This window comes from Epinephelus lanceolatus, chromosome 18, assembly GCF_041903045.1.
Source record: "Epinephelus lanceolatus isolate andai-2023 chromosome 18, ASM4190304v1, whole genome shotgun sequence".
NCBI classification, from domain to species: Eukaryota; Metazoa; Chordata; class Actinopteri; order Perciformes; family Serranidae; genus Epinephelus; species Epinephelus lanceolatus.
The window spans coordinates 33662526-33685860 of NC_135751.1; the positions used below are offsets into that span (position 1 = coordinate 33662526).

Genomic DNA, 23335 nt, shown 5'->3' on the forward strand with positions numbered 1-23335 from the left:
TCTTGAAGCTCATGGAGAGAATGCCAAGAGTGTGCAAAGCAGTAATCAGAGCAAAGGGTGGCTATTTTGAAGAAACTAGAATATAAAACATGTTTTCAGTTATTTCACCTTTTTTTGTTAAGTACATAACTCCACATGTGTTCATTCATAGTTTTGATGCCTTCAGTGAGAATCTACAATGTAAATAGTCATGAAAATAAAGAAAACGCATTGAATGAGAAGGTGTGTCCAAACTTTTGGCCTGTACTGTATATATGGTCACTAACCACTTTATTAGGTACACCTTGCTAGTACCAGGTTGGACCCCTTCTGCCTTCAGAGCTGCCTTAATTCTTGGTGTCATAGATCCAACAAGGTGCTGGAAACACTCCTCAGAGATGTTGGTCCATACTGACACGATGACATCACACAGTTGCTGCAGATTTGTCGGCTGCACATCCATGATGAGAATCTCCCGTTCCACCACATCCCAAAGGTGCTCTCCTGGATTGAGATCTGGTGACTGTGGAGGCCATTGGAGTACAGTGAACTCATTGTCATGTTCAAGAAACCAGTTTGAGATGATGTGAGCTTTGTGACATGGTGCGTTATCCTGCTGGAAGTAGCCATCAGAAGATGGGTACACTGTGGTCATAAAGGGATGGACACGGTCAGCAACAATACTCAGGTAGGCTGTGGTGTTTAAACCATGCTCAGCTGGTACTAAGAAAATCTCCCCCACACCATTACACCACCAGCAGCAGCCTGAACCGTTGATACAAGGCAGGATAGATCCATGACGCCAAATTCTGATCCTACCATCTGAATGTGGCAGCAGAAATCCAGACTCATCAGACCAGGCAACGTTTTTCCAATCTTCTATTGTCCAGTTTTGGTGAGCTTCAGTTTCCTGTTGTTAGCTGACAGGAGTGGCACCTGGTGTGGTCTTCTGCTGCTGTAGCCCATCTGCTTCAAGGTTGGATGTGTTGTTGTTTCAGAGATGGTCTTCTGCAGACCTTGGTTGTAACCAGTGGTTATTTGAGTTCCTGTTGCCTTTCTATCATCTTGAACCAGTCTTGCCATTTAGAATCGTACGGGACGCGAACACCACTCTCTCGGGTGAAGGTTTGTGTTTGTTGGTTGTTCCCAACCCAAGCCCCTATGGACTGAGCTACCACCCCACCCTGTGCTTCATACGTCCCCACCAATGTTGAAATGGAACCTACACCCATGCAAACTGGGTACAGAGTCACCTACTCATTAATTCTTGTTACTGAATGAATATGGGTCTGAATGCTCACAGAGAAAGAAAGAAAGAAAAAGGCTACCAGTAAATAAACATATCCAAATAACAACTCCAGAGGAGGGGTTACATGCATTTATTCATCCCCACTGTACTGTCTGCCAGCCTATTATTTGTATTGGTCTCCAGTGAAGAAGACAGGCTTTCATTCATTGCTGCTTAAACAGGCAACACAATGAGCTTTAAAACAGTAAGATCTGTTCAGCCGCCTGTGGCACACACACACTCACACATACTCACAGAGACACTTACACATGTTCATATGTGCACACATTTGTACACGTGAACAGAGACATAAACAGGCACACGCTTACAGTACATGCACACACACACATACACACACATACATGTATTTACGTGCACACACACACACACGCACGCACGCTCTCCCGTGTGTTAAGTGAACTGTGAAGCTCAGACCGCCTTGTGTGGAAGCCTCGCTGGAGCGGAATCATTAAAAACGGTCCGTGGCTCTTTAAGTGGCGTCTCTGCTTCTCTCCCGGGCGCGATTCTTCATGCATCGCTTGCCAATCTCTCCTCTCTCCCTCTCTCCTCTAACTCATCAGTACGGTACAGGGGGCTGCCGGCGCCGCGCAGGCGGTGGACAGAGGGAAACAGAGGGAGAATAACGCTGCGCTTCAAGTCAGCACCAAGTACAGCGGCACAGCGCGCATTCAGCACCACGGACAGCGCTCCAGACGCGGCAGCGGCAGCGGCAAGCGGCGCGGCACTGCTTAAAAAACTGAGAGGAAGGGTGTATGAACAAATCTGATCACATATCAAACACTTTTGCGCATCATAACAACGAGTTGGACCACTTGCTATTATGCCCGGCGCAGAAATGCTTTGCTACTGGTGTTCTGCTTTGCAAGACAACAGAAGGATAAAGATGTTTCCCTCCTTCTGCTGAAACTCCACATATCCTCTCCTCTCTGGACTGGAGACCCCCTGTGCTTTATACTGACAGCGTTGCGGCGGTGGGCGGGACTTGCAGCGGTGACTGCACACGATTAGCTCCTGAAGGGCGCTGTCACCCACGAGCCCAATCCGAGCCGAGCGGTGCGGCCTCAGGCGGAGTTTGAGGAGACGCGCGGTTAGTTTTAGTTTGTGTTGGTTGGACCGAGAGGAGGAGGAGGAGGAAGACGAAGAGGAGGAGGACGAGGAGGAGGAGGAGGAGGAGGAGGAGGAGGCGACGGCTGTCATTTTTTTTTTTTCATTTGTACCAACGGGCACGTTTCTCGGGAGCAAGCCCAGGCGGGTGTAACTGTCCTACAGGCTCCATCAGCAGGCGTCTTATCGGACAGCGTGTCCCGGTTTTTGGTTGAACTCCGGCGGTGACAGAGAGCGAAGACGGCTGGTTATTTTTAGGAGAAGATATTTGATTAATGTCTCATTTTTTGGTGCCTATTTAAAGCAAGTTAAAAACCCGCGCTGCGCGTTTGGATGAGTTTCTGCAGCCTGGACGTCAAAAACATGTCAGTGAGTCAACAGCTGGAGTGGAAAACACACGACGGATCTCGGTCAGCGTCCGCTCTCTCCTCATGAGCTGACGTATGGGCTTTATTCATCCGTCCATTCATTCAGTAATTCAGCAGGAAACCGAGCAGGACAGAATAAACCCACTGTACCGCCTCATATTTTGGCGCTGCTGCTGCTGCTGCATGAGAGAGAGAGATTGTCGAAGGAGGACATCCTTCACCGGTCAACACATCCAGCGGTGAGTTAAGGGCGAGCCGCCTGGACCATGATGTTTTAGACTGTGCGGTTACATCAGTGAAGAAAACAAACTAACCCCCCTTTTTGTTGTTGCTTTAAAGATGGAGTCCCCCCACGCAGGCTGTTAATGGTTAACAGATTAATAAGGGAGCTGTTTTGGGGAAGTTGAGAAGAGAGGAGAGGAAGAGGAGAGATAGAGAAGAGTGGTGGATAACGCAGCTCGCCCTGCCTAACCCCGGGACTGATAAACGGATGAGAGGCGGAATGTGGCATCGCCGTTCCCCTCCGCTCTGACTGAGTGAGGCCAGTGTCGGGGACAACCGGTGGTCGCTAAAGCTCTGGTGTGTGTGTGCGCGCGCGCGTGTGTGTATGCATGTATGAGGGTGGTGTTGGTGGTGTTGGTGGTGGTGGTAAAAACCGGTTTTTGATGCGCGAGAAAGTGACGTGCCGCCCTCCCACCTTCCCGCCCTTTGCCACGAGCCTCTTGTCAACTCCACGGACGAGGCAGCCAAGTACTTCATTTTCCGCTCCATACTCCTAAAATCACCACCTCTGTCTGTATTGCTATTTTTAATGACATTTTTGGTGAGTGCCTGTCTGTTGAAGCCCCTCACTCTGACTCTCCAAATCTCGCGGGATATAAGGGAAATAAAAGGGTGAATCTGAAAAGAGAGGAGGAAAAGAGATTAAGACAAACAGGAGCCGCCTATATGAAGATGCTGATGTGTGACCGCGGCGTCCAGATGCTCGTGACGACGGTGGGCGCGTTCGCCGCCTTCAGCCTCATGACCATCGCCGTCGGTACCGACTACTGGCTGTACTCGCGCGGGGTCTGCCGCGTGAAGAGCAGCGGCGACAACGACACGAGCCGCAAGAACGAGGAGGTGATGACGCACTCCGGCCTCTGGCGAACCTGCTGTCTGGAAGGTACGTGATCAGTCTGACTGACTGGCTGTCTGTCTCTCTCTTATAGCGGCCTCTCTTTCTATGTGTGTGTGTGTGTGTGAGTGTGTGTGTGTGTGTGTGTGTGTGTGTGCGCGCGCGTGCATGAACATGTCTCCCTCTCTGTGTGTTTGTGAAGCTGTGTGCTTTTTTCTGTCTGTCTTATCCCAGTGTGTGTGTGTGTGTGTTTTCTCTGTCACTGCCTTTCCACACACACACACACACACACACACACACACACACACACACATCCTGTCTCTCCTGCTGTCTGCCTCTGTCTAACACCAGAGGAGCATTGGTGTGCCCAGTGTGCGTGTATGTGTGTATGTGTGTGTGTGTGTATCCCCATAATCCCTGAAACTCAGTTCTTTTGGAAGCCGTCCTTTCCCCGAGTTCACCCTCACATCCCTTCCCCTGCAACATGATAAAATACAGTGGAATACAATATTTATTGATCGGCTCTTGTTGTCATCGCACCGCAGAGCTGAAGGTACAAATAAAGCACTAACGGGCACAAACACAGACAGCTGGCAGCGTTATTAGCCAGTCAGCTGCACCATCAACAAGTACCTGGATCGGCACACTGTTGGACACACAGCGTTGTTAGGAATGTGTTCGTTTGAAGCCATCTTGTTGTCTTGTTGTTGGGAGCCAGGAAATAGAGATTTAGGCAGCATGGCATAGCCTGGGTCGGTGCTGGGAAGTGGTGTGCATTTGGCAACCGGTAGAGTTGAGGGAGACCTGTGGATTCATGCAAACAGTCCCAAATTAACTGACTTATGTCGTGAATCTCATTGGAAGAAACTGTGCCATGGTGTCAGACATGCACAGTGACCATTGAGAATGATGTGTTGTGGATAATTGTGAGTTCACCTTGCATTTCTGGTATATCCTCCTGAGACCCTGTGTCCTCATATGAGGGCATTTTGGCTTTACTTGACCTTATACTTCATTCTACTTAACTTAAACCTGTTGTCTTCATTTGTAGACACCTTTATGTGCCATCCACTGGTAGTAAGAGCACATTACACTAATCCATGTAAAAACAAGATGGCAGCCATCTCTGCCAAGTCAGTCTGGCTACAAATTTGCACAAAGACACTGTTAGTTAGGAAGTACTTGTTTGAAGACATTGGGACTTTATTATCGTTTCGTTTCAGGTCATTGGTCCATTATTGTCATCTCATTTGAGGATATTGGAACTTTATTGTCATTGACATGGTTTATTTTTTTATACTTATTGGGTCATACTGATCCCAAATAGCTGGGAGAATTTTAAGATGCATACCAAAGAAAAGTTTGGGTGTCAGGAGGATAGATAAGTTGGGTTCTTTCCACTGGCTCTAGCCAAAATCTAGTGGTCATTACAAGGTTGGCATCTTCAGGCTCCACATTCAGGTGTGTTGGGTGTTGCCTGTTCCTGCTGCATCAATGCCATTTTTAGCTTAAACCTCAACTCCCCCAGTCAGAAGTAATGTACCATTGTTGCAGCTTCATCTGCAGGAATGTAGTATTAGGGTTGTACCTGACTCAGAATTATGGCAATCAAATCGTATTGAGTATGAGAGTCTGAACGGGGTTTGGCTGGATATTCAGGGTGACAGTAGGCGGAAAAGTGAGACTGATTACCCAGGGCCCTACTGGGAGGGGAGCAAGAGGGTTCCTGATGTGAACCCAGGGTGGGGGAGCCCTTCTGTGTGGTGTTTGCATGTTCTCCTTGTGTCAGGCTGGGTTTTCTCAGGGTACTCCGGCTTCCTCCCACAGTCCAAAGACATGCAGGTTAATTGGTGACTCTAAATTGTCCGTAGGTGTGAATGTGAGTGTGAACGGTTGTCTGTCTCAATGTGTCAGCCCTGTGATAGTCTGGTGACCTGTCAAGAGTGTACCCCACCTCTCGCCCAGTGTCAGCTAGGGTAGGCTCCAGCCCCCTTGCGACCACCAACGGGATAAGTGGCAATGGAAAATGAATGAATGAATGAAATCGGTTGAGAGATTGAACTTTGCATAATAAAAAAATATAGTGAGAATTGCTGAATATATCAAAGTATGTCATCACAGCTGCTCAATTGATCCTCAAATTCTGGAAGAGTACATCATGTCCAGATTTTGAAAAATGGAAGGAATCTATGTCAGAAATTGTGTCATACGGACACACGTTTGCTGGGGTCCACAATGAAGTTGAAAGCTTTAAGAGATCATGGTTAGGCTTTTTTATTTGTAATATGTCTGTTGAACTGTAACAATGCGGTGTTTAGTTGTACCACTGCAGCTGCTAAATTACTATTATGGGTATAAGAATGTGAAGCTACCAGGTGCCTTTGGATATGTTGAGTCCCAATAAGAGTAGTGTCAGTTTGTTCAGATTTGACTGCATAGATAAATAAACAAAGTGGAAGCTCTCTGAGGCCCCTCTCGACCCTTAAAGGTGGGTCCACCACTACATTAGGATTCGTCTCGAAACACAGCTAAAGCCGAGTTAATGACTGCTTATGCTGCTGGAGCACCAATGTACACTGTCATGTCTTTTCCCAACACAGAGAAATCCAGGTCCAAAAGAGAAAGGAAAGAAAGACAGAAATGAAAGAATGAAAAGCACTGACTTTGAAAAAAACTGCCTTTGTAAAAACAAAATTCAGTAGGTGCTTGTGAGAGACTTGGATAAAAATAGGAAGGGTGGGAGGCCCACAGAGAATGCTTCGGCCCAGGTGCTAACTATGCTAACGGCGGATTAGAAAGGTGCAACAACTTTTTTTGCTGACACCAGATATCAAACAAAAGCCAGAGACTGTGTCGTATTAAGTTGCTGTGAGCTGTAAATTCACCACTTCTGACTAAAAGGTAGCATATAATGTTATCTCGGATCGTGACCGACAAAGCCTCACTTTCTTCAGGCAGCTGCCTCTGTCTCTCTCAGACTCACCCTGGGTCTGGGTCTTCAGCTACCTGTGATTCTATTAAAGGACCCAGGGATGTCGTATGTTGTAAAACCCAAATTGTGATTTCTTACGGGCTTCATAGATAAAATTGAATTGAACGGCATTGAAAGGAATCCTAGCCTAAAAACAAGCTGAGCATCCAGAAACAAGCTGAGAGTTTAGAAACAAGCTGAGCTAACATTAGCAGCAGCTCGACGAGTGGCTCTTCCTGACATCTGGTCACTGAAGAGCGTCGCTGCTTTATTTAGTTTGGAGGAGGGGGAGGAGACCTCTGTGGCTAGTTTGGGTTCTGGTAAAAACCTCCTAGACAATGAATACTGAAGGAATCCTAACCTAAAAATAAAATGGCAATGGTGGCTATTTAGCAAAAGCTCCCACTCTACAGCTAAACTTGTGAACCGAAACATCCCCAGAAGTACACTACACACTTAACTATTTAAGTGAGATCATAAAACCTCCAAAACTGCCCCATTAAATCGTACTTTTTCCCCCCAGCCCGATGACACCTGGTCTCAGAGACATGTCCTGTGTCTGTAGCTCCATGCACTTTGACTACAGTAATAGATCAGCTCCGTGGTTCATGAAGCCATCTGATTTTAAATCCTCAAGTCTTGTGACTATCTGGCGATCTCGAAAAATCGAAACCTAAACCCAGACGAAGATAAGGGCAGACGGGGCAGGGATAATTGGAGCAGGTAGACAAATAAGATAAGATAGATTAGATCAATTTAAAGAGCTAAAGTGGCCCTTTTCATTTGAGTTTACTTTAATTGGTAAGCAGTTAAGGCATACTTTATTACAGCATGTTTATGAGGCTCCAGACTTGACAAAGTGAATGAAAGTGCTAATATCCTGAGAGAAAACAAAGTGACCAGACAAAAAGACAGAAAGCACAGGGACAGGTAAATGTGTTTGTGGGGCATCTTGTTCCGCTCACTGCATCACCATAGCAAGTCTTAGGTTGCAGCATCAGTGTGTGTGTGTGTGTTTATCTGTGTGTGTGGATCACAGATTTGAGCCTGGGCTTTGACCTTGGCTTCATGTCGTCCTCTGTCTCTTTCCACTTTTCCTGCTGCCTTCCCTGTGGAATCTCCAAAGAAGCACTTCATGCCGTCATACTTTTTTAAAAATGTGTTTTATTTTCTGCCAGAGAAAAGGTCAAATCACTTGTCTCCAAGCTGGAGTTTCAGCCAAATCTGTGGAAACCTACATTTTTCTTTGTAAATGGCTCTAAACAAGACTTTATATAGAATGTTCAGTAGCAGTATCATGATGTTAATATGTCCTGTATTAGTGGCTGCTCTTACTGTTGGCAACATGTCCACTGTAACATGGCTGCCATCCCAGGCAACCAAAAACTCAAAGACACTTGATTGGATTTGTCCCCAGGATAATGTAAATGTTGTGGTTTGCATGGGGATCTATAAGTATCAGTGCAGATGTGTGTCGGTTCCTCAGTAGGATGATATTTCCTGTCAGTACTGCCACTTTTTTCTTGCTTTCAAAAGGGACTTTTTCTGTATTCATTCATTTTCCGTAGCCACTCATCCTGTTAGGGGTCACAGGGGCGCTGGAGCCTATCCCAGCTGACATTGGGCGAGAGGCAGGGTACACCCTGGACAGCTCGCCAGACTATCACAGGGCTGACACATAGAGACAGACAACCATTCACACTCACATTCACGCCTACGGACAATTTAGAGTCACCAATTAACCTGCATGTCTTTGGACTGTGGGAGGAAGCTGGAGTACCTGGAGGAAACCCACGCTGACATGGGGAGAACATGCAAACTCTACACAGCAGGGCTCCTCCACCCAAGGTTTGAATCAGGAACCCTCTTGCTGTGAGGCGACAATGCTAACCACTGCATCACCATGCCCTAACCGTTACAAATGGCAACTACTATGAAACAGTTTTTTTCTACTTTTGAGACAAACTGATGTCAGATTGTGACAGATTTCTTCTTTTAACGTAATATAGCCTTCATTGCTTCATATAATAACATGCTAACTTCAGGAAAACATGTAATCTTGGTTGCCAGTGTTGGTTATTTGGCCCCGAACATGTCCGGTTTTGAAGATTTTGGTTTAGAAGTTTTTATTGGTGATTTGTCATAGCAGAAAGTTCTGCCATAGTCTATTACAGTTATTCCTCCGACTGCAATGATGGTGCAGAGACACCAAGATACAGAGGACCCATAAACACTGACCAATCAGAGAAGAGGGTTTTTCAAGAGAATTTCTTGAAGAGACAGGCGCTAAAACATAATGTCTCAGACCCAAAATACAAATATGTACCTGAACATGAGCATAATAGGTCCCCTTTAAGAGAATACTAACTTCCAGAAATCACTCCATCACTGTTTTAACAGGAGTTAAATGACAACACTTCAGCTGTCAGATTTACAAGTTTTAGCTTGTGTATTTAACACATACAGATAAAGCAAGCAGTCATGTCATGTGTTTGAGCTGTTTACTGACCAACTATACCTGGACCAGAGACCACATGCAGCAATTCATACTGTCTTCATGTTGACATTGCTTTAGAGAGCTTCATGGCCAAGAACCTAGGTGATTCTTGGGTTTATTGGTGGCTAGCTGGCTATCCTTGGAGCTGTTTGGAGGTGCGTTTTTGACCTTTTTGGCTAGCTGTTCCCTCCTGCTTCTATTCGTTGTGCTAAGCTGCTAACAGTTAAACATGTCTTGGAAGAATGTTGCTGCTGATCACGCTGAAATGAAAGAGACATCAGTCCTCGCGTCCATCTCCTTTTAAGACACATGCAAATACTTGATTATTTCTTTATGACTGCAGGTTCCTATGACCTGTATGGGGTCAAAAGTCATTGGAAATGTAGATTTTTCCCACCTGATGTTTCAGACTTGATAATTCACTGTAACTGATTTGACTTTGAGCCTCTGAAAACTGCCGGTGTACGGGGCAAGTAAACTTTTGTTTTCAATTACAATTAAAAAGATGCATTGCCTCTAGTAGGAGGATGCATCTGTGTCTTTTGTGCGTGTGTGTGTGTGTGTGTGAGATGCAGCCAGACATAACCATCTCATTCTGGGGGGCAGAAAAGGCTATTACGGGGCCAGATGGTGCAGGTATAAGGCTTTATTGAACACACACTGTCATTTACATACACACACACACTGACACACACACACACATACCCATACACACACACACACGCACACTTGTAATTGAATGAATAAATAGACAAATTCTAGGATATTCCCAAGCCACCAAACAAGCACAGCTGCGGGAGCAGTACGCCAAGTTAACACAATGTCAGCACAATGTCAGTGCATGCACACATGCACAGGCTCACATGCTACAAACACAGAAACATGCAGATGCACACAAACTCACTCATGCATGTGCACGAACACACACACACACACACACACAATAATACAGCTAAAGTGAATAAGTTCCCTTATCTCTTCGTTCATTCTGCCCATCTTATCCCCCCTTCGCTCATTCCGGGTCTCTGGTTGTCACGGTTTTATAATTCATAAATGCCTTATAAACGGACAGGAAATGGATGTCTCTGACTCGTGTACATGTGGCTCGTAGTCTGCCTGACATCAGAGAGTGAGTGAATGAGGGATGGAGGGGGGTAGAAAAACATCATGTATGCAGTGTTCTTACAGTAGATGTATAGAGCAGTCATGCATATGAGCTGCGCAGAATGAAGTATGCAGCACATTTTTACAGTGACACAGTTTCTTTTGCAGACAATATGGGGCAAGAGGAAGAAAGCTTATCATGGACTCATCTTATTATATCAAGGAAAATATAAAGATGGCTTTTGCACTAAACATCATTCATGGATAACCTAAAGGTGACTAAAGTGTAGTATATGTATTTACTATGGCTATCAATTGATTAAAATATTTAACCCTGATTAATCGCATGATTGTCCATAGTTAACTCGTGATTAATCACAAATGAATCGCACTGTTTTTCTTTTCTAAATGTATCCTAAAGGAATATTTTTCACATTTCTAATACTCTTATCAACATGGAGTGGACAAATATGCTTTAACACAATGCTGTTATCAATATTACAATTGTAAAGGTTTACTAAACATCTCCTGTTCTTTAAGGCAGCTCAACGTACTCCGGCAGTAATTCAATTCACATCGACGAGCATGGTCTCTCTCCAGAGTCATCGAAATCCGGTGCTTGGGTAGTGACTTGTGGCATCAAAAACCAACAAAAAAACAGGCTTCCTTCAACGTTGGCACGATACGCTGCTGGTTGCTATTATAGTTTAACAGCGCCTGGTGGTGTCAGGGGGAAACGCAGCGAGACAGTTAAAGTTAAAGTTACAGTTAAAGTTCGATTGGGGCGGACAGGAGAGGTGGTGGATGGGTCGAACAAACACCGACAAAAACACGGTTAGGTTAAGGTGACAAAAGGAGGTTTAGGGAAAAAGAACAGGGTTTGGCTTTAGAATCTTATGGGACGCGAACGCGGCTCTCTTGGGTAAAAGTCGGTGACTCTCGACTTGTTTTTGTTACCTAAACCCAACCGTGTGTTTGTTGTTGAAAGAAAAAAAAAACACTAATTTGCTTTGTCGTACTGACACAGCGCGTTTATTTTGTAAGTAAACGTTAAATTTCCTGTGAAAACTAAAGTGTATCTTGAATGACGAGAACTTCACATGGTGTCCTAGTATGTCAACAACCAATGCACCCAGGGTACCTTGCACGTCATATGTGGACGTGGAAAGTCCATGACCAAAACGTCAATATATGACGAGGTCAGAATGTGTTGCATCGACAGTAGTCTCGCTCACCAGACCTTTCTCAAGAAAAGAAAGGTCTGGCTGGACCGACTCTCACTTTAAGATTGGAGAAAAAAACGCCCCGGCTGCTTGTATTTCTTTCAACCAATCACAATCGTTCTGGGCGGTGCCACAGCAACGGTGCGCTTGCAAAAATATTGCCGGGGAGAAACAGGTTTTGGTGTAACACGCCCACAAAAATATCGCCTACAGGACGCGAACCATGGCAGAAAAATGGCTACATCCCCGCAAGATCAAACACCGCAAAAGTTAGTAAAGGACGTGTTGAAAACGGTTGAAAACTGCTACACAACCAGAGGTGGTAGGGCAGGATTTAAGCGGGTGGCTCGTTCCACCCAATGAGAGGCTGATCTATGCAGCGAACTTCCGCCCACTCAGACTACATCGACAGTAAATGCAAATAACTTTGGTCTTACCGAGAGAATCGTGGCAGGGATTCGAAGCTGAGCTTGCCATCCAAAAGACGCCTTTCTTGATCCATTTCTGCTCACGGAGGTTTGTTTCTGCTCGCCATCCATAACGTTACTGCTGCATCGCTTCCTGATTGCCCAACTGGGTGCGTTAATTGCACGTCTTAAAAATGAGTGGCGTTAAAAGGCATTTGCGTTAACTCGTTACTAAGGCGTTAACTTTGACAGCCCTAGTATTTGCTAATTATAATCAGGCTTCTTGTGTACTATACTAACTCACAATCCCATTTACCCTTTAACATTTAATCTGTACCAGAATATCACCTGGATAAAGGAAGGGATTTCTGTACAGTTTGAACACATGGTTAAAAAATGAAGTAGAGTAGAATGTGTATCCTTCAAAGTAAAAGTCTCTACTGAATCCACATAGGATATTACAGGACTATGTAATGTGGTGCTCATAACGTCACCAGATACAGATCACTTGGTATTGCCCAGTGTAAATAGGGTCTGTGTTAGTGTAAGTGTAGCATGCTTTATTGTGGCCTTTATCTGTGATTGTATCTCCGTGGTTCCTCTACCGGGCGCCAGCTTGTGTGTGGTCAGGTCGAGATTTCTTGCATGCAGCGAACATGTTGTTGTGTGTCTGTGCAGGTGTACTGAGGTGTTAAGTTCCCACTGTGATAAATGAGCATGAGAAAGCCAGGAAATGAGGAGAGAAGGAAGAAAGGGCAGGGGGGTGAGAGGAAGACGGAGCGTATGAATGAACAGAGACCAGAATGTGCATGAATGAAGCAGGGGAGAGAGGTGGAGAGGGGAGGTGGTGGGTGGCAGGTGATGGATGGGCTGTGCATGGCCTCTGTTTCAGGTGAATCTCTGGGGAGTGTTTGACCACGCCGGGGATCTAAATGATCACCTGGTAATAGAGAGAAGGAAGAGGGTTTTAAACAGAGATGGGGACAAAAATGTTCACCCAGGTGGCCGCTGGAGGGAGGAGAGGAGGAGGGCGGTGGGGGAAGGAATGAAGGAAAGAGATGGGGAGTAAAAGGAGAAGGGAAGATAGGGGTGGAGGAAAAATTTCACACAGCAGAGTATCGCGATATTTTGCGTGGCAATATTGTATCGATCAATGGACACCAAGTACTGATCTTTTATTATATACATTATTAATTTGCAAATGCAAATTTTTGGTGCTAATGTGTTTTTTTCCTATTGAGGTCAGGTTATTTTGGCAGGAAGTCCATAAAAACAAAGATGGAGGCACTGAAGAAAGAAATCAGAAATGCGCTGTCTGCGTTCAAATCAAACGTCTGGACTTATTTTGGATTTTTCCTGCATCACATTTTGCTGCAATAAAAATAATGATTAAAGTCAGATGAACAGACGGAAACCTTTGATGTTGACATCTTTTCCTTTGGGAAAATAATTTGCAGTAAAAAAAAAAGGTAATAAATCGCAATATATCACAATATAGTTTATCGCAATACTCAGCATATCGCAATATCACAAGAATATCGTATCGTGGGTCCTCTGGCATATCACACTCCTAGGGGAAGAGGTACTTGTAAGAGTATAGAAAGCCAGATAAACTAAATAGCCAGAAGTATGTGGACACTATTTCATATACCTTTGTGTGCTTTTAGTTCGAGGCTGTTAGGAGAAATCTTAATATATTTCAGACAATAGTGCCTATCCAACTTTGTGGAAACTATTTGCAGAAGACCCTTTGCTGTTTTAATAATGCAATGTCTATAAGCGTCCATAAGTGTCGCCCAGGTGGCTGGACCTTAAAACATTTCCAGTTAACTACTGTCTTACTGTTTTAAGCCACGTCACTGCCACTTCTAAGATCTTGGTCATTTTTAACTATATCTTTGAACTGGATAAAGGATTTCAGTCATCAGATGTCTGGATCTTACTAATTATAGAAATGAGCAAAGGCTTTCAAAAGCTTGGTATGGACATCTTGTGTCAGCCGAAGAGCGTCAGAGAAACAAAGATTTTTAACATGAAACTGCTTTATTCAGTGTTTCTACTGGTTTTAAACTTTTCTTAGAGAGGAAGAGATCTCTGTAGGTAATTCGGCTCCCAATAAAAACCATCCTGGAAAAGGGATCCCTCTTGTCGCACTTTCTGAGGTTTCTACCAATTTTTTTCCCTCACTAACAGGTTTTTTTGGGAGGAGTTTCTGCTTATCCTGTATGAGGGTCGAAGGACAGAGGGATGTCGTATGTTGTAAAGCACTGTGCAGCAAATTGTGATTTGTGGCACACTTTGTAAATAAAATTAAATTGAACACACATAGAAACAAGCTAAGCTAACTTTAGCAGCAGCTCAGCTAGTGGCCCCTCCTGATAGCTGGTCACTAAAGAGCATTAGAGAAACACTTATTTTTAACATGTAACTGTCTTTTTTAGTTTGAAGGAGGGGGAAGACACCTCCGCGGGTTATTCGGTTCCGGTAAAAACCTCCTGGACAATAAATACTGAAAGAATCCTAATGTAAAAATAAAATGGTAGCAGTAACAACTCCTGTAATCCAACTTCATGACATCATCAACCTCCACTTTTAGTTTGGTTGTTTTGATTGAGAGACCTAGAAGTGCAGAGATTAATATTAAATTAACTGATTAGTTGTCATCTATCAAATCAATCACCAACTGATTTCATAGTTTATGAATTTGAGTAATTAAAAAAAACATCAAATGTATCTGATTTCAGCTTCTTAAATATGAATGTTTTCAGGTTTTTTTATCCCTCTATGGCAGTAAAGTGAATATATTGTAGTTGTGGACAACCCTGACATTTTAAGATGTCATTTTGAGCTTTGGGAAACACTAATTGACATTTTTTTTTACTGTTATGGCTGCATGTTTTCTTATACAGTTGTCCCTTTCCCCCTCTCCTGCAGCTCTGCCCAGGTGTGCTACTTTTCCTAACAAGGTGCACTGCACCTGGCCTGAGATTGTGAGGAGGTGATTTAGAGCTCCTGTGCCAGCAGCAGAGGAGAGAGGCTGCTGGTCTAGCTGCCTCTCAGCCTGGGATTTTTATGTCTGGTTTGCATGCACTACATTTATAAATCCCATGGATGTGATTGTTTTAAAGGTGTCTTCTGTGGTTGATTTAGGATGGTGGTGAAGTGTTGTTCACCCCAAAGGGCTGCCTTAAAGTGGGGCGCAGCAAAACCATCCTTTTCTGATATTTTATAGACCAAATAACTAATTGATTAATCAAGAAAAGAGTTGATGGATTAATAGACGATAAAAATAAAAGGTTAGTTGCAGCCCTAGAGGGACCCATAGAGGCATAAAATCACATTGTGCACTGAAGCTTCCCAAAGCAGTAAAGCCTTTTTATTTCACTTGTCATGCTTTCAGAGGTGTCCTTTGGCTTGTGAGATTATAATGACGGAAAGTCCTCCTTTTTCTTTATGGAATGAGGAATAACACTCCAAGGTTTTAAATACATTTGACTGAAAAAAAACAGGCGTTCTTTAATAAATGCTTGTACAGAAAATCAGTTTGAACCATCTGGAAATGCACTCTGAATTATCCGTGTTGATTAAGTCTACAACTTAAGCTTATGTGTGAAACTTCAAGGAAAGAAAACATTGCTCATGATATTGCCAATGCCAAGGAGGGATGTGATGTCTTTGACACTTTCGCAGCCATGTAACTGCTATTAGGCTCGTTCGAAATGAACTGTGCCTCACCTGAAAGTAGACAAGATGAGGTGGCTGCAGCAGGAGACGGTGACAAAAAGCTGCAAAAAGCTCCACACAGGAAGTCACAGAAACACTTTCATCCTGTCCGATATGATATCGATTTAATAAAAATGTTATCAGATATATCAGTTTGTTCTCAGTCTGCAATTTTTTTTTTATTAAAATGCTTTGCAGGCGATCTGTAATTTATGTTCATGGTTCAACCTCCTTTATACACAAGTTCTACAGAGGCTAATTAAATTGTGTCTGACTGTAAGGTTTATATTTTCAGAGAAAATAAAGACAACAGCTGTCATTAAAGATCAGTCAGGGCTTCACATCTGTACAGATGTTATTTTAAGTATTCTCACATCCCACTGATGACCAGTCTCTGTGATGTTAAATACTTTAATAATTAGAACAGTCTAATCTTAATGTACAGTAGACCAGTGGTTCCCAAACTTTTTCTTGAGGGACCCATATTTGTAACATTGTAGGCTTTGGTGCCCCCTCTCAACACACGTTACACATGCCTGTATCCATGCGATACATATTTAAAAATGTTCTATCCTAATTTATTTATTTATTCTTAAATAAATTAATAAGCTTTAAAATTATTACACACCTTAAAATCAAGAGGGCTTCGTGACCCCCTGTGGCTCTTTGGCGTCCCTCTAAGGGGGTTGCACCCCCCTGGTTGGGAACCACTGCAGTAGACTACGTATAGTTAATTATGAATGTATTTCATCTCTGACGACTAAACGTCCCCATTAGTCGCACAACATGTTTTCTGTTAACAGAATAAACCTTCAAATCAGACGAATAAAATTTAAATCTCCAATATCAACATCTAAACCAATCAGCTGTTAGATCAGGTGAGAGCCAGGCGTTTCCCATCATGCTCCTGGTCTTGCGGTCGGTGGAGAGCAACTGCAGCGCCTGGCTCTAAAAACTGCGGCCGTCTCACTCTCCTCAGAGAGTTTATCGGATTATCGCTGTCCACTTTTGTATGACGTCGGAGCAAGTACAGATGAAGTCGGACACAAAACTAAGTGGCATGCATTGTGCCGTGGATGCCAGTGATCGAACCTGCGCAGGCCTGGTTCATCTCGAACAAGCCTATCATTTCCATCCAACTGGACATTATACACACTTGTTGAAAACACTGAATGCCACTGAAAACCCCTTTGGTCTGAACTGGATCGCGGCCTGTAATTCAGGCCTCATCATCAGAGCCTGACTTCCCTTGTGCTCTCGTGGCTGAATGGGAGCAAATTGTTGCAGCCAGGTTCAGAATCTTGTGAACAAGTTTCCCAGAGAGAGTTGAGACTGTAAAAGCAGCATGTTAATGTCCATTGTTTTGGAATGAGATGTGGGTGTAATGTTGGCAGCGTAGTGTGGCTGGATGCTGGAAACAAGCATGTGTGAAAGTGAGAAGGGATAAGAAAAGATGAAGGGGGAGATTGGAAAGGGATGAATGGATGTTTTGGTTAATGAGAGTAGAGAAAATGAGGAAGAGTAAAGGAGGGATGATGAGAAGATTTGAAACAGGAACAGAGAAATGTTTTGGAGAAAGAGAACATGGGCGTCTGAGGAAGAACAGAGTGAGAAAAGGGGGAGAGAAGAGAGAGGAGGAGGAGAGGTGTGCAACCAAGCAGAACCTGTCCCGTTCTCTTTCATCAGCCATCACCGTGGAAACTAGCCTCTTCCTCGCTCTCCCCTTTTTCCTCTCCCCCCGTCTTCTCTCTCCTTCGCCTGGAAAGAGGTAATCAGAGAGCGCGAGAGAGGTAGAAACAGAGAGAGGGAGGAAGAGGCACAGTCACCCACACCGAGCTGTCAGAGGCGCTCTGAGGAAACAAGCAGTCCAATTTGCTCTGCTTTTCAACTTCCTTTCCTCTCCCTTGCTCACTCCCTCCTCTTCTTCGCCACTGTTTTCTCGTTGACAAAACGCTTTATATTCTGCCTGTGTTTGTGTGTGCATGTGGCTGGGTTGAGACATGCAGCTTTTGGACTACACATCAGCTGATTAGGGACAGCTCTCCTGGGATCGAGGCTGTCCTCATAACAATAACTATAGCATTGGTTATTTGTTGCAATGCCTAAAATGACCTGTGTGTACATCTTACTGACACAGACTGACCGTAACAATGGAAAAGCATGTAGGGAGGAAGTTGGACGGGTAGTTAGGAGTACGCAAACTGGGATATTACTGTTTGTATCTGTTTCCTGCCAAGAGTAAAGTTTGGTTCCTTTTAACCACGATCACTTCCTGGCCTTTACCAAGTTGTTTTTAACCACACTAGCGTCAAAGCTCTTGGGAAGGCAAAGTCTGTGGATCCTGACTCAAATATCTCAACAACTACTGGTTGGATTGACATGTAATTATCTGATGATGTACCCTAATGTCTTTGATGGGCTCTTGGATTTTCTTTCATGCCGTGTGTTTGAGTGGCCTGACAACCAGACGAATCTGCAAGCTCATGTTTCATTTGCTCCGGCAGATGCTGGTCCTCCTTCCGTTCAGACAGATTTACAGCCCCCCTGGCCCTGGCATCTCACAACCATTTGTCTAATATGGGGCAGGTTTGATAGGATGAATGACAGAGGAGGGTCACTAGTCCAGATTTTAAAAGTTATGTCACATTTTGCTGCTAAGAGTGGTTGTAATTGCACCCAGGCTGGTCCGCCCAGCACATCGCACCAGGCTCATAAAACTCAGATCAAACTGTCAAACTAGGCAGCAGTGATTAAATATAAATCAAGATCCTGTTCCTGCATTGCCTATTTTTGCCTCAGATGTTTTCAGAACAAAGTGTGACAATGCCAGGCTGGAGTTTGAGTGGAATGTCTCGGCAACTGTTGCATGGATTGCCATGAAATTTGGTGCAGACATTCATGTTTCCCTCAGGATGAATTGTAAGAACTCTGGTGATCCCCTAACCCCTAACAAACTAATTTGTCCGATACTTTGCCTGATATTCAAATACCTTGCAAACTAATGACATTCCCATCAACCTCTGCCTTGGTTTAGTGCTAATTAGCAAATGTTAGCATGCTAACACGCTAAACCAAGATGTAGATCATGATGAACATTACCTATTAGAAAAAAAACACCATGTTAGCATGCTGATATTAGCTTCTAGCTCAAAGCACTGCTCTGCCAAAGTACAGCCCTGCAGCATGGCTGTGGAGTTTGGGGCCCTATCTTATACCCCGCGCAAAGCGGCGCACAGCGCAGTGCAACCAACATTATTAGTTTCAGGCCAATGCAGTTGCCATTTTCACGGCTAGTGCCCACATTGTGCAAGTAGTAAATGTACAGGCGCCCATCTGTGCATACATGGTTGTGTAGGTCTTAAGATTACCATGACCTGGATGACTGGGAATCTTCACTAACATACTGCTCTTGCTGCGCTACTCTCATCAGAAAACCACTCGCTTCTCCAATTTGCAGAATCCATTGTATAAATAGTAACACACCAAGTGCAGGTGCAGCTGGCTTGTAAAGTGAATGGAAGATGATACTCTGATTGGTTAAAATCATGTTATGCTCAAAACACACCGATGATTAATCAAGGGACTAAATATACAACCCCTTTGCTCCTTGAACCTACAGTAACTTTGCATCCACATTATATGCTGTTTAATTAGCAAAGTGGAGCTGGACACGCCCCAAATGCACTTGCACCATGCACCTTAGACCATGCACTACAGATCTTTTAAATAAGGCACATTGTCTTGTTTTAACTCAAACCATAATCTTTCTCTTAACCTGACCTACAAATGTGGCATTTCAGGAAAGGATCATATAGATCTTTTTTTTTTTTGTTACAGTAATTTGTGGCAGTTTTAGAAAGCACAGACAACAATGTCTGCTGGCTGTTTGAGGTGTTGGATGACAAAATTTTTGATTTTAGAGGGCATTGACAAATAACCTGTTTTGCCATTTAGTATGGAGGACTTGTTGCTGCAACACATTTGGCGTCCCTCCTGTGTTTTAACTGCAGATGCATACTGAAGGAGCTAAATCCTTTAACTAGTTGGGATTAGCGTTACAGCAAGCCATGTTTCAGTAATACTTAAGGTGATGTTTGTGTAGTGCTTCTCAAACTTTTTCTGTCATACTGAAAAGAAACGCATGCGTCACATAAACTTCTTCAGCTTGTGACATTATTTAGGAAACTAGTAGCAAACTGAGCCTTTTCACTTTCATTTAAATAGCATTACCCAGAACATTGCATTTCTCTTTGCACATATTGCTCATGATTTACTGTTGTGAAAATTAAATATTCAAGGTAAATTCTGCCCGACACTGCTAAAGCTTTTCAACACAAAAGATTCTAGGCTCTCCACCTACATTAAAAGTACAGCTGCGAGCAAGATAAGCTTCCTCTCGTGTCAGTCAAATATTTAACATTTGACTGACATTTTTGCTTCAAGAGCATGACCTGATTCCCCCCCCCCCCCCGAAGCGTCAAAATAAAAAATACATTTTTCCAACCTAAATCTGTGCTCACACAAGAGCACTCTTGGTTGATGATTATTATTTCTTAAGTTGTTTTTGTTTTTGGCACAGTCTCGTAATTTATGGTGATTTATGATGTTTTAGTGTTTGACCTGTAACTCTGTGAACATACCAGTGTGTGTTTGTGAGAGTTAGATCAAGGACAGACTGCTGGCACCTCATGGCTGGCTCGTCACAATCATGGGGGCATCTGGACACACAGTGTTGTTTGTGTTTGTCTCCTTTTTAACCTTGATTTAAGGCACTAGTTTTTACTAGTGGGACATTTTCACTGCTTAGTATGCAGACTGCATTACTTGCCTGTAATTTCACAAGTAGAACAACACAGATACGGCAGGCAGATATTCCTGTTTCAGCTGAATCCATAGAGTATGTTAATTGGTCAAAGTTGTCCACCTTTGATATGACAATATGGTTTAACCTATATTGATTTTCTAATGTTTAATAATATTAAACAAACGTGGGCATGAATATATTTATTGTGTATATATAGGGCAATCAATGCAGAGAAGAAGAGCTGGCTAAGTAAAGTTAAACAAGATAGTTAAACAGATAGATGGCAGACGAGAGAGCAGCAGGGTGACCTGGAAGGTTAGAAACAGCAGAGAGTGAAGGAGAGGCAGAGAAGGGTGAAAAAGAGGTAAGTAGGTGCAAAAAGAGAAAGTGAGATGTGGGGTAAAGCTAAATAATGAAAGTGTGTTTGTAGCTTGGCACTCTTAAGAACAGCCAACAGTTTGTCAGGAGTCAGTGAAATGGAAAGTGTTTCTCCTCTACCTCATGTCTTTTAGCCCTTGGACTTGCTGTTCTACTGTTTTCATACATAACATTAAAATGTGTGTGTGTGTGTGTGTGTGTGTGTTTCTGTGTGTCTACCTCAAGAGCTGAGAACTGTTAACATTGCTGGCTTTATCTGTCTGTTAAGTATAAAACCCAGAAATAAGTAAGTGTTTTATCACTTCTGGTTTCCTCTTCTCAAAGTCAACGGGCCCATTTAAATGATAGTGCGTGGTCTAAATCTGTGATTCCCAACTGGTCCAGCCATGGGGTCCAGATTTCTCCTTAGTCATTAGTTCAAGGTCCACACAGTTTAATATATTCAGTGTCATACTTGTGTTTGGCCATGTTGTCAAGCGAGTTTGCTGTCACTGTCAAGTAGCTGTCCTTTAGTCTCTCTCTCTTTAGGAGAAAACAACACTTCAAAATAAAAGCTCTGTGCTGGAGATTCACTGTACTTCAAAATAAAGTGTGTTTTTCACAAACTTGACATGTTTGTGAGTCACTTTTGGCCCATTCAGAATGGACTCAAGACCGACTTTTGGACTGCAACCCACCAGTTGGGAACCATTGGTGGTAGTGCATGGTACAAGTGCATTTAGGGCGCTTTTACTCAATATCTCATTGGCTTTTTTTTGTCGAGGTAACCAGGGCGATGCTAACTTATGGGTCAATTAGTATAGTAGTAAAAGTACACATTCCTCTTTCTTTACTGTGAGTTTCATTTGGGACTGTGCTTTTAAACATGCTTCATCATGATGTTATGGTTTTAGGGGACTGCACACTGTCCAGACGGCCCAAAATTACAAAGCTTTCCTAGTAAGACATATGTCCCACTGGACTGACAGCCCATTTCTCCAACAGCCTGTTATCCTAAAAACAAAGGCCTATTAGTCTGCAGTCCCGTTTCTCTGAAAATACACACTCCCTGCAGTTAGACAACCCAGTCACCAGACAAAATATTTGCTCATTTGTCAACAACACTGTGGTGAATGTGTGGTTAGGCTGATCCACTTAAATGTTGGCTCAAAACAACCATGTTTAGTGGCACAGAAGTTGCTGGAAGAGCAGGGATAGGTTAACAAAAAAACACTTGAGTTCGCTGGCACATGTGCTGGGACATGCCAAAGGGTCAGTAAAAACTCCAGTGGATGGTGGTTCAAATACAGCTGGGAAATGCCGCCAAGGGTCAGTACAAAACCCAGGATCGGTGGCCACAAATGCCACTGGGAAGCGTAAGCTAACTTCAGGGAGTGTGTATTTTTGGGACTTTAGAGCACTGGGCGTTTGATGTTGGGATAACAGGCTGTTTCAGTCCAATGGGACATTTCTCAGCCTAATGTGGCTTCAGAGTTTTGAACTGTTGGAGCAATGGCATGGGACCATAGTTTTACACCTTACTAAGAACTGTTAGCACAGAAGTGGGAGTGCACATATGTATCTGCATGTTCATATGTGCATGTGTTTATACATAAGTGACAGCTGCAGTATACTGGGCCCAGTAGGAGAAACTAAACACCATGACTCACACAGGCAGGCAATCATGCACATCCTGGACTCCCATCCCCATTCGCTGCTTCCCATAATGCCTTGCTGTGGCTGTGGTCGCAGCTGCCCTCAGGCCACGTTGACCTTTGTGAGGAAAATGTCTCCTGATAGATGCTCCCACTTTGTGCATGTATGTGTGTGTGTGTGTGTGTGTGTGTGTGTGTGTGTGTGTGTGCGTGTGAAGCAGTTTGTGTGTTTTTGCTTTCTCAGTATGTGTTAGGTGTGTGTTCATTAGTTTGCTGTTAATTAGACTGAAAAGCAAAACAACAGCAAATTTGCGGTTTCGCCTTTACCTCGCATGCATCCAGCACATACACATCCATGCATGCACACACACACTTGTATTCTCAAGAACACAAATGCATGACCTTAGAGGTGCACCAAATTAGAGAAAAAAACAGCAGTGTGACGTAGTCAGTCCCATTTACAAATTAGCTTTCATGTCCATGTTTCTGTATGTGCAAATTAATTTCCGTGATTGGTTGTGATCATAAGCTTTTTCATATACGAAAGCGTTATCTGTATGTTGAACTGACACAAACAGAACAGAAAATAAGTGACGACAGGAGTCAAGCCAGTCAACTTCAATTTATCACACTGTGCACCCAGACCTCTTTTGGTTTTGTAAGAACAATAATCTCCACGGTGTCCCCTAAAGACCTTTTATTTTCCTTTCAACAATA

At 43.6% G+C, this 23335-nt stretch overlaps 1 protein-coding gene across 1 annotated transcript in view; it reads left to right on the top strand.

The window, feature by feature from the left end:
* The first annotated feature begins 2483 nt into the window (after positions 1-2483).
* Positions 2484-23335, top strand: part of cacng3b (calcium channel, voltage-dependent, gamma subunit 3b) — a 40125-nt gene continuing 19273 nt past the window's right edge. Inside the window, exons 1-2 of the mRNA XM_033644614.2 lie at positions 2484-2999; positions 3100-3925. Coding sequence (XP_033500505.1) covers positions 3709-3925 — 217 coding nt within the window. The 5' untranslated portion in view covers positions 2484-2999; positions 3100-3708. The remainder of the gene's footprint in view (positions 3000-3099; positions 3926-23335) is intronic.